General features: G+C 45.2%; 1 protein-coding gene across 9 annotated transcripts in view; it reads left to right on the forward strand.

Moving 5' to 3' along the window:
• The window catches only part of LOC110512159 (probable JmjC domain-containing histone demethylation protein 2C), a 268260-nt gene that overhangs the window by 230418 nt on the left and 21941 nt on the right, over positions 1–15901 (forward strand). For all 9 annotated transcript variants that reach the window (XM_036959745.1, XM_036959751.1, XM_036959750.1 and 6 more), the window contains 5 exons: positions 3291–3459; positions 7029–7119; positions 9774–9904; positions 11647–11769; positions 14066–14205. In XM_036959745.1, the coding sequence (XP_036815640.1) occupies positions 3291–3459; positions 7029–7119; positions 9774–9904; positions 11647–11769; positions 14066–14205 (654 nt within the window). The remainder of the gene's footprint in view (positions 1–3290; positions 3460–7028; positions 7120–9773; positions 9905–11646; positions 11770–14065; positions 14206–15901) is intronic.

The raw sequence follows: 15901 nt of genomic DNA on the forward strand, positions 1-15901 counted from the left end.
GAGGCCAACACGTAAAGCTCTGATGAAGGCTGTGAGGCCGACACGTAAAGCTCAGACGGAGGCTGTGAGGCCGACGCGTAAAGCTCTGATGAAGGCTGTGAGGCCGACACGTAAAGCTCTGATGAAGGCTGTGAGGCCGACACGTAAAGCTCAGACGGAGGCTGTGAGGCCGACGCGTAAAGCTCTGATGAAGGCTGTGAGGCCGACACGTAAAGCTCTGACGGAGGCTGTGAGGCCGACACGTAAAGCTTATTAACTGTCCCACCTGGCCAATATTCGGTGAAATTGCATATCGCGAAATTCAAACTACAGAATTATAAATATTTAACTTTCATAAAATCACAAGTGTAATACATCGAAATAAAGCTTAACTTCTTGTTAATCCCTCCCGCTGTGTCAGATTTCAAAAGGCTTTACGGCGAAAGCACACCATGCGATTATCTGAGGACAGCGGCCCGCATACAACAGCATGAAAAACATATTTCAACCAGGCAGGTGCGCCACGAAAGGCAGAAATAGCGGTATAATTAATGCCTTACCTTTGAAGATCTTCTTCTGTTGGCACTCCAAAAGGTCCCAGTTACATCACAAATGGTCCTTTTGTTCTTTTGTTTAGCTGGCGCGCTTCAGTCAATAGTCCATCCAGTTTCCCTCCATCAAAATGCATAGCATACCAAATGAATCCCAAACGTTACTAATAACATTTTCCAAACAAGTCAAACAACGTTTATAATCAAACCTTAGGTACCTTAATATGTAAATAAACTATAACATTTAAGACAATTGTTATTGTCTTTACCGGAGAAAAATACCAAAATAGCAAAGAACGCTCTCTCTTCCACACGCTTGGAAACACTACAGCCAAAATGGGAGCCACCTAGAAAAACTAGTATTTCTGGCTCATTTTTCCAAAAAACAGCCTGAAACTCTGTCTAAAGACTGTTGAGATCTAGTGGAAGCCCTAGGAACTGCGAACTGAGAGGATATCGCCTTATCATAAAAGTCACAGCCATTGAAAACAGTGGTAAGCTGAACATTTGGGGGGGGGGGATGGTTTGTCCTCGGGGTTTCGCCTGCCATATCAGTTCTGTTATACTCACAGACATCATTTGAACAGTTTTAGAAACTTATATGCATATCCTGGCTTCTGGGCCTGAGTAACAGGCAGTTTACTTTGGGCACGCTTTTCATCCGGACGTGAAAATACTGCTAGTATATACTGGCTAGTATCACTGCCCTGGATAGTATCACTGCTAGTATCACTACCCAAGAGAGGTTAAAGAGCAGTGATAGTATCACTACCCAAGAGAGGTTAAAGAGCAGTGATAGTATCACTACCCAAGAGAGGTTAAAGAGCAGTGATAGTATCACTACCCAAGAGAGGTTAAAGAGCAGTGATAGTATCACTACCCAAGAGAGGTTAAAGAGCAGTGATAGTATCACTACCCAAGAGAGGTTAAAGAGCAGTGATAGTATCACTACCCAAGAGAGGTTAAAGAGCAGTGATAGTATCACTACCCAAGAGAGGTTAAAGAGCAGTGATAGTATCACTACCCAAGAGAGGTTAAAGAGCAGTGATAGTATCACTACCCAAGAGAGGTTAAAGAGCAGTGATAGTATCACTACCCAAGAGAGGTTAAAGAGCAGTGATAGTATCACTACCCAAGAGAGGTTAAAGAGCAGTGATAGTATCACTACCCAAGAGAGGCTAAAGAGCAGTGATAGTATCACTACCCAAGAGAGGTTAAAGAGCAGTGATAGTATCACTACCCAAGAGAGGTTAAAGAGCAGTGATAGTATCACTACCCAAGAGAGGTTAAAGAGCAGTGATAGTATCACTACCCAAGAGAGGTTAAAGAGCAGTGATAGTATCACTACCCAAGAGAGGTTAAAGAGCAGTGATAGTATCACTACCCAAGAGAGGTTAAAGAGCAGTGATAGTATCACTACCCAAGAGAGGTTAAAGAGCAGTGATAGTATCACTACCCAAGAGAGGTTAAAGAGCAGTGATAGTATCACTACCCAAGAGAGGTTAAAGAGCAGTGATAGTATCACTACCCAAGAGAGGTTAAAGAGCAGTGATAGTATCACTACCCAAGAGAGGTTAAAGAGCAGTGATAGTATCACTACCCAAGAGAGGTTAAAGAGCAGTGATAGTATCACTACCCAAGAGAGGTTAAAGAGCAGTGATAGTATCACTACCCAAGAGAGGTTAAAGAGCAGTGATAGTATCACTACCCAAGAGAGGTTAAAGAGCAGTGATAGTATCACTACCCAAGAGAGGTTAAAGAGCAGTGATAGTATCACTACCCAAGAGAGGTTAAAGAGCAGTGATAGTATCACTACCCAAGAGAGGTTAAAGAGCAGTGATAGTATCACTACCCAAGAGAGGTTAAAGAGCAGTGATAGTATCACTACCCAAGATAGGTTAAAGAGCAGTGATAGTAGCACTACCCAAGAGAGGTTAAAGAGCAGTGATAGTATCACTACCCAAGAGAGGTTAAAGAGCAGTGATAGTATCACTACCCAAGAGAGGTTAAAGAGCAGTGATAGTATCACTACCCAAGAGAGGTTAAAGAGCAGTGATAGTATCACTACCCAAGAGAGGTTAAAGAGCAGTGATAGTATCACTACCCAAGAGAGGTTAAAGAGCAGTGATAGTATCACTACCCAAGAGAGGTTAAAGAGCAGTGATAGTATCACTACCCAAGAGAGGTTAAAGAGCAGTGATAGTATCACTACCCAAGAGAGGTTAAAGAGCAGTGATAGTATCACTACCCAAGAGAGGTTAAAGAGCAGTGATAGTATCACTACCCAAGAGAGGTTAAAGAGCAGTGATAGTATCACTACCCAAGAGAGGCTAAAGAGCAGTGATAGTATCACTACCCAAGAGAGGTTAAAGAGCAGTGATAGTATCACTACCCAAGAGAGGTTAAAGAGCAGTGATAGTATCACTACCCAAGAGAGGCTAAAGAGCAGTGATAGTATCACTACCCAAGAGAGGTTAAAGAGCAGTGATAGTATCACTACCCAAGAGAGGCTAAAGAGCAGTGATAGTATCACTACCCAAGAGAGGTTAAAGAGCAGTGATAGTATCACTACCCAAGAGAGGTTAAAGAGCAGTGATAGTATCACTACCCAAGAGAGGTTAAAGAGCAGTGATAGTATCACTACATAGTAGTAATATACTATAGTAGCAAGAGCAGGTTTCTTCTTTTTTCTCATTTTGTAAAAAATGTGACGATTTCAACGTTATAACAACAACTACTGTACTGTCTTGTCTTCTCCAGCCTGTCCTGGTGACTGGGCTCCATAAGCCTCTGAATGCAGCTCTGTGGAAGGCGGACAGCTTCAACCTGGAGTTTGCTGACCATCAGGGAGACCTGCTGAACTGTAAAGATGGACTTGTCTCGAACTCTGGAATCAATGAGTTCTGGGACGGCTTCGAGGACCTCACCAGTGAGTAGTCTTCATCACTTATCAGGTTATTGATCCAGGACCTCACCAGTGAGTAGTCTTCATCATTTATCAGGTTATTGATCCAGGACCTCACCAGTGAGTAGTCTTCATCATTTATCAGGTTATTGATCCAGGACCTCACCAGTGAGTAGTCTTCATCATTTATCAGGTTATTGATCCAGGACCTCACCAGTGAGTAAGTAGTCTTCATCATTTATCAGGTTATTGATCCAGGACCTCACCAGTGAGTAGTCTTCATCATTTATCAGGTTATTGATCCAGGACCTCACCAGTGAGTAGTCTTCATCACTTATCAGGTTATTGATCCAGGACCTCACCAGTGAGTAGCCTTCATCACTTATCAGGTTATTGATCCAGGACCTCACCAGTGAGTAGTCTTCATCATTTATCAGGTTATTGATCCAGGACCTCACCAGTGAGTTGTCTTCATCATTTATCAGGTTATTGATCCAGGACCTCACCAGTGAGTAGTCTTCATCATTTATCAGGTTATTGATCCAGGACCTCACCAGTGAGTAAGTAGTCTTCATCATTTATCAGGTTATTGATCCAGGACCTCACCAGTGAGTAGTCTTCATCATTTATCAGGTTATTGATCCAGGACCTCACCAGTGAGTAGTCTTCATCACTTATCAGGTTATTGATCCAGGACCTCACCAGTGAGTAGCGTTCATCACTTATCAGGTTATTGATCCAGGACCTCACCAGTGAGTAGTCTTCATCATTTATCAGGTTATTGATAATGATAGTATAGAGTATTCATATTATTAGTAATTAAGTATATTGATGTTATACACTGAGTATTCAAAACATTAAGAGCTCCTGTCCAACTCTTAATGTTTTGTACACTAAGTGTCTATCCGGAGTATACCAAACACTAAGTGTCGACCCGGAGTATACCAAACACTAAGTGTCGACCCGGAGTATACCAAACACTAAGTGTCGACCCGGAGTATACCAAACACTAAGTGTCTACCCGGAGTATACCAAACACTAAGTGTCGACCCGGAGTATACCAAACACTAAGTGTCGACCCGGAGTATACCAAACACTAAGTGTCGACCCGGAGTATACCAAACACTAAGTGTCGACCCGGAGTATACCAAACACTAAGTGTCGACCCGGAGTATACCAAACACTAAGTGTCGCCCCGGAGTATACCAAACACTAAGTGTCGCCCCGGAGTATACCAAACACTAAGTGTCGCCCCGGAGTATACCAAACACTAAGTGTCGCCCCGGAGTATACCAAACACTAAGTGTCGCCCCGGAGTATACCAAACACTAAGTGTCGCCCCGGAGTATACCAAACACTAAGTGTCTACCCGGAGTATACCAAACACTAAGTGTCGACCCGGAGTATACCAAACACTAAGTGTCGACCCGGAGTATACCAAACACTAAGTGTCGACCCGGAGTATACCAAACACTAAGTGTCGACCCGGAGTATACCAAACACTAAGTGTCGCCCCGGAGTATACCAAACACTAAGTGTCGCCCCGGAGTATACCAAACACTAAGTGTCGACCCGGAGTATACCAAACACTAAGTGTCGACCCGGAGTATACCAAACACTAAGTGTCGACCCGGAGTATACCAAACACTAAGTGTCGACCCGGAGTATACCAAACACTAAGTGTCGCCCCGGAGTATACCAAACACTAAGTGTCGACCCGGAGTATACCAAACACTAAGTGTCGCCCCGGAGTATACCAAACACTAAGTGTCGCCCCGGAGTATACCAAACACTAAGTGTCGCCCCGGAGTATACCAAACACTAAGTGTCGCCCCGGAGTATACCAAACACTAAGTGTCGCCCCGGAGTATACCAAACACTAAGTGTCGCCCCGGAGTATACCAAACACTAAGTGTCGCCCCGGAGTATACCAAACACTAAGTGTCGCCCCGGAGTATACCAAACACTAAGTGTCGCCCCGGAGTATACCAAACACTAAGTGTCGCCCCGGAGTATACCAAACACTAAGTGTCGACCCGGAGTATACCAAACACTAAGTGTCGACCCGGAGTATACCAAACACTAAGTGTCGACCCGGAGTATACCAAACACTAAGTGTCGACCCGGAGTATACCAAACATTAGGAACACCTTCCTAATATTGAGTTGAACCCCCTTTTCCCCTCAGAACAGCCTCAATTCATCGGAGCATGGACTCTACAAGGTGTCGAAAGCGTTCCACAGGGATGCTGGCCCATGTTGAATCCAATGCTTCCCACCGTTGTCAAGTTGGCCTGATGTGACTATTCTTGATATACAGTGCATTTACACATTTTGTTACGTTTGATTTATTCTAAACTGGATAATACATTCTGTACACAATACCCCATAATGACAAAGTGAAAGCAGGTTTTTAGAAAATTTTGCTAATTAAAAAACAAAAACTAAACGTATTTACGTAAGTATTCAGACCCTTTGCTATGTGACTCGAAATTGAGCTCAGGTGCTTCCTGTTTCCATTGATCATCCTTGATGTTTTTACCACAGTACATGTGGTAAATTCAATTGATTGGACGTGATTTGGCAAGGCACACACACCTGTCTGTATAAGGTCCCACAGTTGACAGTGCATGTCTGAGCAAAAACCAGGCCATGAGGTTGAAGGAATTGTCCGTAGAGCTCCGAGACAGGATGACACACATTGCACAGATCTGGGGTAGGATACCAAAAAAAAAAGATTCTGCAGCATTGAAGTTCCCCAAGAACACAGTGGCATCATTCTTAAATTGGAGAAGTTTGGAACCACCAAGACTCTCCCTAGACCTGGCTGCCCAGCCAAACTGAGCAATCGGGGGAGAAGGGCCTTGGTCAGGGAGGTGACCAAGAACCCGATGGTCACTCTGACAGAGCTCCAGAGTTCCTCTGTAGAGATGGGAGAAGCTTCCAGAAGGACAACCATCTCTGCAGCACTTCACCAATCAGGCCTTTTTGGTAGAGTGGCCAGATGGTAGCCACTCCTCATTAAAAGGAACATGACAGCCCACTTGGAGTTTTCTAAAAAGGCACCTCAAGGACTTTCAGACCATGACAAACAAGATTCTCTGGTCTGGTGGATCCAAAATTGAAATCCTTGGCCTGAATGCCATGGGTCACGTCTGGAGAAAACATGGCACCATCCCTACGGTGAAGCATGGTGGTGGCAGCATCATGCTGTGGGGATGACGCCCACATCATAGCTAAGAATGGGCGACAGCTCATTGCTCACTCTGACACACTGAGTTCTGCCTTCAAGGTATGATTTCATCCATCTCAAGGCATTGGGGGAAAGTTGAACTTGGACAATTATGTGATGAAAACCTGATGGTTAACAGTATCAAACGCCTTCCTTAGGTCCAGAAAACACAGCCCCAACAACGCCCCCTTTGTCCATCTTGGACTTGACATTTTCCTGAAGAAAGCAGTGTATGTTGTTGTATATTAGTTATAATACCAATGCATTGACTATGTCAATGTTTACAGGAAAGCATCTTTCCCTATCTATACTCTTACTAAAGTCTCCTGTGTTGTCCCCTGTGTTCCCTCCCCCACTCTCAGAGAGACCCAAGTCTAAAGACGGAGACACCGTGGTGTACAGGCTGAAGGACTGGCCATCAGGAGAGGAGTTCATGGCCCTGATGCCTTCCAGGTAGGCCTAGGCCAACTCATCATAGCCAAGCACAGTCATAGTCATGGGGATTCTCCACAGTCTACTGGTTTGTCTGGGCAGTAGGTCCAGTAGATCCAGCTATATAACACTTTCTATTAAATCTAGTAGATCCAGCTATATAACACTGTCTAGTAGGTCCAGTAGATCCAGCTATATAACACTGTCTAGTAGATCCAGCTATATAACACTGTCTAGTAGATCCAGCTATATAACACTGTCTAGTAGATCCAGCTATACAACACTGTCTAGTAGATCCAGCTATAACACACTGTCTAGTCGATCCAGTAGTTCCAGCTATATAACACTGTCTAGTAGATCCAGCTATATAACACTGTCTAGTAGATCCAGTAGGTCCAGCTATATAACACTGTCTAGTAGATCCAGCTATATAACACTGTCTAGTAGATCCAGCTATATCACACTGTCTAGTAGATCCAGCTATATCACACTGTCTAGTAGATCCAGCTATATCACACTGTCTAGTAGATCCAGCTATATCACACTGTCTAGTAGAGCCAGCTATATCACACTGTCTAGTAGATCCAGCTAGCTATATAACACTGTCTAGTAGATCCAGCTAGCTATATAACACTGTCTAGTAGATCCAGCTATATAACACTGTCTAGTAGATCCAGCTATATAACACTGTCTAGTAGATCCAGCTAAAAAACACTGTCTAGTAGATCCAGCTATATAACACTGTCTAGTAGATCCAGCTAAAAAACACTGTCTAGTAGATCCAGTAGATCCAGCTATGTAACACTGTCTAGTAGATCCAGTAGATCCAGCTATGTAACACTGTCTAGTAGGTCCAGTAGATCCAGCTATGTAACACTGTCTAGTAGGTCCAGTAGATCCAGCTATATAACACTGTCTAGTAGATCCAGCTATATAACACTGTCTAGTAGATCCAGTAGATCCAGCTATATAACACTGTCTAGTAGATCCAGCTGTATAAGATCCAGTAGGTCCAGCTATATAACACTATCTAGTAGATCCAGCTTTATAACACTGTCTAGTAGATCTAGCTATAATACACGTTCTAGTTGATCCAGTAGATCCAGCTATATAACACTGTCTAGTAGATCCAGCTATATAACACTGTCTAGTAGATCCAGCTATATAACACTGTCTAGTAGATCCAGCTATATAACACTGTCTAGTAGATCCAGTAGATCCAGCTATATAACCCTGTCTAGTAGATCCAGCTATATCACACTGTCTAGTAGATCCAGCTATATCACACTGTCTAGTAGATCCAGCTATATCACACTGTCTAGTAGATCCAGCTATATCACACTGTCTAGTAGATCCAGCTATATAACACTGTCTAGTAGATCCAGCTATATAACACTGTCTAGTAGATCCAGCTATATAACACTGTCTAGTAGATCCAGTAGATCCAGCTATATAACCCTGTCTAGTAGATCCAGCTATATAACACTGTCTAGTAGATCCAGCTATATAACACTGTCTAGTAGATCCAGCTATATAACACTGTCTAGTAGATCCAGCTATATAACACTGTCTAGTAGATCCAGCTATATTACACTGTCTAGTAGATCCAGCTATATAACACTGTCTAGTAGATCCAGTAGATCCAGCTATATAACCCTGTCTAGTAGATCCAGCTATATAACACTGTCTAGTAGATCCAGCTATATAACACTGTCTAGTAGATCCAGCTATATAACACTGTCTAGTAGATCCAGCTATATTACACTGTCTAGTAGATCCAGCTATATAACACTGTCTAGTAGATCCAGCTATAGAACACTGTCTAGTAGATCCAGCTATATAACACTGTCAAGTAGATCCAGCTATATAACACTGTCTAGTAGATCCAGCTATATAACACTGTCTAGTAGATCCAGCTATATAACACTGTCTAGTAGATCCAGTAGATCCAGCTATATAACCCTGTCTAGTAGATCCAGCTATATAACACTGTCTAGTAGATCCAGCTATATAACACTGTCTAGTAGATCCAGCTATATAACACTGTCTAGTAGATCCAGCTATATAACACTGTCAAGTAGATCCAGCTATATAACACTGTCTAGTAGATCCAGCTATATAACACTGTCTAGTAGATCCAGCTATATAACACTGTCTAGTAGATCCAGCTATATAACACTGTCTAGTAGATCCAGCTATATAACACTGTCTAGTAGATCCAGTAGATCCAGCTATATAACCCTGTCTAGTAGATCCAGCTATATAACACTGTCTAGTAGATCCAGCTATATAACACTGTCTAGTAGATCCAGCTATATAACACTGTCTAGTATATCCAGCTATATTACACTGTCTAGTAGATCCAGCTATATAACACTGTCAAGTAGATCCAGCTATATAACACTGTCTAGTAGATCCAGCTATATAACACTGTCTAGTAGATCCAGCTATATAACACTGTCTAGTAGATCCAGCTATAGAACACTGTCTAGTAGATCCAGCTATATAACACTGTCTAGTAGATCCAGTAGATCCAGCTATGTAACACTGTCTAGTAGATCCAGCTATGTAACACTGTCTTGTAGGTCAAGTAGATCCAGCTGTATAACGCTCTCTCTCGCTGTTTTCTCTCTGTGTGTCGTCTGTCTGGTCTGGTCTGGTCTTGTCTTGTCTAGGTATGATGACCTGATGAGGAATCTGCCCCTGCCTGAGTATTGTGACCCTGAAGGGAACCTCAACCTGGCCTCTCATCTGCCCAGCTTCTTCGTACGCCCAGACCTCGGACCACGCCTCTGCTGTGCTTATGGTACGAGCGTTCATTTAACATCGACCAGGCCTCAGGTCACTGTCAATGAACATTCCTCAGGTCACTGTCAATGAACATTCCTCAGGTCACTGTCAATGAACAGGCCTCAGGTCACTGTCAATGAACAGGCCTCAGGTCACTGTCAATGAACATTCCTCAGGTCACTGTCAATGAACAGGCCTCAGGTCACTGTCAATGAACAGGCCTCAGGTCACTGTCAATGAACAGGCCTCAGGTCACTGTCAATGAACAGGCCTCAGGTCACTGTCAATGAACATTCCTCAGGTCACTGTCAATGAACATTCCTCAGGTCACTGTCAATGAACAGGCCTCAGGTCACTGTCAATGAACAGGCCTCAGGTCACTGTCAATGAACAGGCCTCAGGTCACTGTCAATGAACATTCCTCAGGTCACTGTCAATGAACATTCCTCAGGTCACTGTCAATGAACGGGCCTCAGGCCTCAGGTCACTGTCAATGAACGGGCCTCAGGCCTCAGGTCACTGTCAATGAACATTCCTCAGGTCACTGTCAATGAACAGGCCTCAGGTCACTGTCAATGAACAGGCCTCAGGTCACTGTCAATGAACAGGCCTCAGGTCACTGTCAATGAACATTCCTCAGGTCACTGTCAATGAACATTCCTCAGGTCACTGTCAATGAACGGGCCTCAGGCCTCAGGTCACTGTCAATGAACATTCCTCAGGTCACTGTCAATGAACAGGCCTCAGGTCACTGTCAATGAACAGGCCTCAGGTCACTGTCAATGAACAGGCCTCAGGTCACTGTCAATGAACAGGCCTCAGGTCACTGTCAATGAACATTCCTCAGGTCACTGTCAATGAACGGGCCTCAGGTCACTGTCAATGAACATTCCTCAGGTCACTGTCAATGAACGGGCCTCAGGTCTCAGGTCACTGTCAATGAACGGGCCTCAGGTCTCAGGTCACTGTCAATGAACGGGCCTCAGGTCACTGTCACTGTCAATGAACGGGCCTCAGGTCACTCACTGTCAATGAACAGGCCTAAGGTCACTGTCAATGAACATTCCTCAGGTCACTGTCAATGAACGGGCCTCAGGCCTCAGGTCACTGTCAATGAACGGGGCTCAGGCCTCAGGTCACTGTCAATGAACGGGCCTCAGGTCACTGTCAATGAACGGGCCTCAGGTCACTCACTGTCAATGAACGGGCCTCGGGTCTCAGGTCACTCACTGTCAATGAACGGGCCTCAGGTCTCAGGTCACTGTCAGTGAACCGGCCTCAGGTCACTGTCAATGAACAGGTCTCAGGTCACTGTCAATGAACGGGTCTCAGGTCACTGTCAATGAATGGGCCTCAGGTCACTGTCACTGTCAATGAACGGGCCTCAGGTCACTGTCAGTGAACGGGCCTCAGGTCACTGTCAGTGAACGGGTCTCAGGTCACTGTCAATGAACGGGCCTCAGGTCACTGTCAATGTCAATGAACGGGCCTCAGGTCTCAGGTCACTGTCAATGAACCGGCCTCAGGTCACTGTCAGTGAACCGGACTCAGGTCTCAGGTCACTGTCAATGCTACACCATCAATATGTGTTTCATTGAAACCTAACAAAGCAGAAATGGAACATGAATGCTGGAATTAAAATGAAAGCAAGACATAGTTTATTCTGAGTTCAATGTCTACTGATAGAGGTCAGATTATCTCCGGAAGCCTTGAATACACATCAACAGCATGCTGAAGCTTCCTCCTCTCTCCCTGTAGGAGTGGCAGCGTCTCAGGAGCAGGACTTTGGGACAGCCAACCTTCACAGGGAGGTCTCTGACATCGTCTCTGTCCTGGTGTACGTAGGAGTGGCCAAGGGGAACGGAGTCCTGTCCAAGACGGGTAAGAAACGAACCAACCCTGGGCTGTGCTCTATATAGTCAATAGATAACCAACCCTGGGCTGTGCTTTATATAGTCAATAGATAACCAACACTGGGCTGTGCTCTATATAGTCAATAGATAACCAACACTGGGCTGTGCTCTATATAGTCAATAGATAACCAACACTGGGCTGTGCTCTATATAGTCAATAGATAACCAACACTGGGCTGTGCTCTATATAGTCAATAGATAACCAACACTGGGCTGTGCTCTGTATAGTCAATAGATAACCAACACTGGGCTGTGCTCTGTATAGTCAATAGATAATCAACACTGAACCCTGGGCTGTGCTCTATATAGTCAATAGATAATCAACACTGAACCCTGGGCTGTGCTCTATATAGTCAATAGATAACCAACACTGGGCTGTGCTCTGTATAGTCAATAGATAAACAACACTGGGCTGTGCTCTGTATAGTCAATAGATAACCAACACTGGGCTGTGCTCTATATAGTCAATAGATAACCAACACTGGGCTGTGCTCTATATAGTCAATAGATAACCAACACTGGGCTGTGCTCTGTATAGTCAATAGATAACCAACACTGGGCTGTGCTCTATATAGTCAATAGATAACCAACACTGGGCTGTGCTCTGTATAGTCAATAGATAATCAACACTGAACCCTGGGCTGTGCTCTATATAGTCAATAGATAACCAACCCTGGGCTGTGCTCTATATAGTCAATAGATAACCAACACTGGGCTGTGCTCTATATAGTCAATAGATAACCAACACTGGGCTGTGCTCTATATAGTCAATAGATAAACAACACTGGGCTGTGCTCTGTATAGTCAATAGATAAACAACACTGGGCTGTGCTCTGTATAGTCAATAGATAAACAACACTGGGCTGTGCTCTGTATAGTCAATAGATAACCAACACTGGGCTGTGCTCTATATAGTCAATAGATAACCAACACTGGGCTGTGCTCTATATAGTCAATAGATAACCAACACTGGGCTGTGCTCTATATAGTCAATAGATAACCAACACTGGGCTGTGCTCTGTATAGTCAATAGATAACCAACACTGGGCTGTGCTCTATATAGTCAATAGATAACCAACACTGGGCTGTGCTCTGTATAGTCAATAGATAACCAACCCTGGGCTGTGCTCTATGTAGTCAATAGATAATCAACACTGGGCTGTGCTCTGTATAGTCAATAGATAACCAACACTGGGCTGTGCTCTGTATAGTCAATAGATAACCAACACGGGGCTGTGCTCTGTAAAGTCCAGTCTGAAGTGGTGAGACAGGGGTTACTGAAGTCTGAAGTGGTGAGACAGGGGTTACTGAAGTCCTGATCCACTCTGAAGTGTTTGGAGTCCTTGGACTCTCTCTCTCTCTCTGGTCTTGTCCTGTACCTGGGACTCTCTCTCTCTCTTGTCCTGTCCTGGGACTCTCTCTCTCTTGTCCTGGGACTCTCTCTCTCTGGTCCTGTCCTGGGACTCTCTCTCTCTAGTCCTGTCCTGGGACTCTCTCTCTCTGGTCCTGTCCTGTACCTGGGACTCTCTCTCTCTGGTCCTGTCCTGTACCTGGGACTCTCTCTCTTGTCCTTTCCTGGGACTCTCTTCTCTCTGGTCCTGTCCTGGGACTCTCTCTCTCTGGTCCTGTCCTGTACCTGGGACTCTCTCTCTCTGGTCCTGTCCTGTACCTGGGACTCTCTCTCTCTGGTCTTGTCCTGTACCTGGGACTCTCTCTTTCTTGTCCTGTCCTGGGACTCTCTCTCTCTGGTCCTGTCCTGGGACTCTCTCTCTCTGGTCCTGTCCTGTACCTGGGACTCTCTCTCTTGTCCTGGGACTCTCTCTTTCTGGTCCTGTCCTGTACCTGGGACCCTCTCTCTCGCTCTCCTCATCACTATTCATTACAGACAGACACCCTCTGTGCTCAGTCTCTCTCTCATCACTATTCATTACAGACACATTCTCTCTCTCTCTCTCTCCTCATCACTATTCATTAGACAGACACCCTCTGCGCTCTGTCTCTCTCTCTCCTCATCACTATTCATTAGACAGACACCCTCTGCGCTCAGTCTCTCTCTCATCACTATTCATTACAGACACATTCTCTCTCTCTCCTCAGCACTATTCATTAGACAGACACCCTCTGTGCTCAGTCTCTCTCTCATCACTATTCATTTTTAAGGGATGTTGATGCTTGTGTCAGCGAGCCCCGCCTCTCTGTGTTGTCAATATACAGCAGACTCTGAGATGTGTGGTGTTTGAACTCCCACTGTGTTTGTGTTGCAGGAGTGTTGAAGAGACTGGAGGAGGAAGACTTGGACGACAGCGTGAAGAAGAGATTAAAGGATTCCAGCGAGACGCCTGGAGCCTTGTGGCACATCTACATTAGCAAAGATGTGGAGAAAATTAAAGACTTTCTGCACAAGGTTATTCTCACTTTAATATGTTCTCTGTCTGTCTGGCCCTCTGGCTGGCTCTCTGTATGTCTGGCCCTCTGTCTGGCTCTCTGTCTGGCCCTCTGGCTGGCTCTCTGTCTCTCTGGTTGGCTGCCTGGCTCTCTGGCTGGCTCTCTGTCTCTCTGGCTGGCTGTCTGGCTGGCCCTCTGGCTGTCCCTCAGTCTGGCTCTCTGTCTGGCTGGCTCTCTGGCTGGCTCTCTGTCTCTCTGTCTGGCTGGCTCTCTGTCTGGCCCTCTGGCTGGCTCTCTGTCTCTCTGGTTGGCTGCCTGGCTCTCTGGCTGGCTCTCTGTCTCTCTGGCTGGCTGTCTGGCTGGCCCTCTGGCTGTCTCTCAGTCTGGCTCTCTGTCTGGCTGGCTCTCTGGCTGTCTGTCACACTCACATATATATTCAAGTGGCTTTATTGTCATGGGAAACATATGATAACATTGCCAAAGCAAGTAAAATAGATAATCAACAAAAGTGAAATGAACAGTAAACATTACACTCACAGAAGTTCCAAAAGAATAAAGACATTTCAAATGTCATATTATGTCTGTATACAGTGTTGTAACGATGTGCAAATAGTTAAAGTACAAAAGGGAAAATGAACAAACATAAATACAGAGCATTCAGAAAGTATTCAGACCCCTTGACGTTCCCCACATCCCTCCATGCCACAGGCCCACTACAAAACAGACCAAATGAATCCTTTTCCTCATCAGTCCACACACATCACCCCTCAATGACAAAGCAAATCTAACAGAAATACCCCATCTACATAACATTCAGACCCTTTGCTATGAGACTTGAAATTAAGTTCAGGTGCATCCTGTTTCCATTGATCATCCTTGATCATCCAGGTCAGATTCAGGTCAGATTCAGGACAGGACCAGGTCAGATTCAGGATAGGACCAGGTCAGATTCAGGACAGGACCAGGTCAGATTCAGGACAGGACCAGGTCAGATTCAGGATAGGACCAGGTCAGATTCAGGACCAGGTCAGAATCAAGACAGGACCAGGTCAGATTCAGGATAGGACCAGGTCAGATTCAGGACAGCACCAGGTTAGATTCAGGACAGCACCAGGTTAGATTCAGGATAGGACCAGGTTAGATTCAGGACAGCACCAGGTCAGATTCAGGACAGCACCAAGTCAGATTAGGAAAGGACCAGGTCAGATTCAGGACAGGACAGGACAGGTCAGATTCAGGATAGGACCAGGTCAGATTCAGGACAGGACCAGCTCAGATTCAGGACAGGACCAGCTCAGATTCAGGACAGCACCAAGTCAGATTCAGGATAGGACCAGGTCAGATTCAGGACAGGACCAGGTCAGATTCAGGACAGGACCAGCTCAGATTCAGGACAGGACCAGCTCAGATTCAGGACAGCACCAAGTCAGATTCAGGATAGGACCAGCTCAGATTCAGGACAGGACCAGGTCAGATTCAGGATAGGACCAGGTCAGATTCAGGACAGGACCAGCTCAGATTCAGGACAGCACCAAGTCAGATTCAGGACAGGATCAGGTCAGATTCAGGACAGGACCAGGTCAGAATCAAGACAGGACCAGTTTTACTATGAGACACAGCAGCCCAGCATCACGTCTCTCTCCTCCCCTCCTCCTCTCTCCTCCCCTCCTCCTCTCTCCACTGTAGTCTGTCCGTCTGTCTGTGGTCTGTCTGTC

The sequence above is a fragment of the Oncorhynchus mykiss genome, chromosome 23 (genome assembly GCF_013265735.2).
Source record: "Oncorhynchus mykiss isolate Arlee chromosome 23, USDA_OmykA_1.1, whole genome shotgun sequence".
Lineage (NCBI taxonomy): Eukaryota > Metazoa > Chordata > Actinopteri > Salmoniformes > Salmonidae > Oncorhynchus > Oncorhynchus mykiss.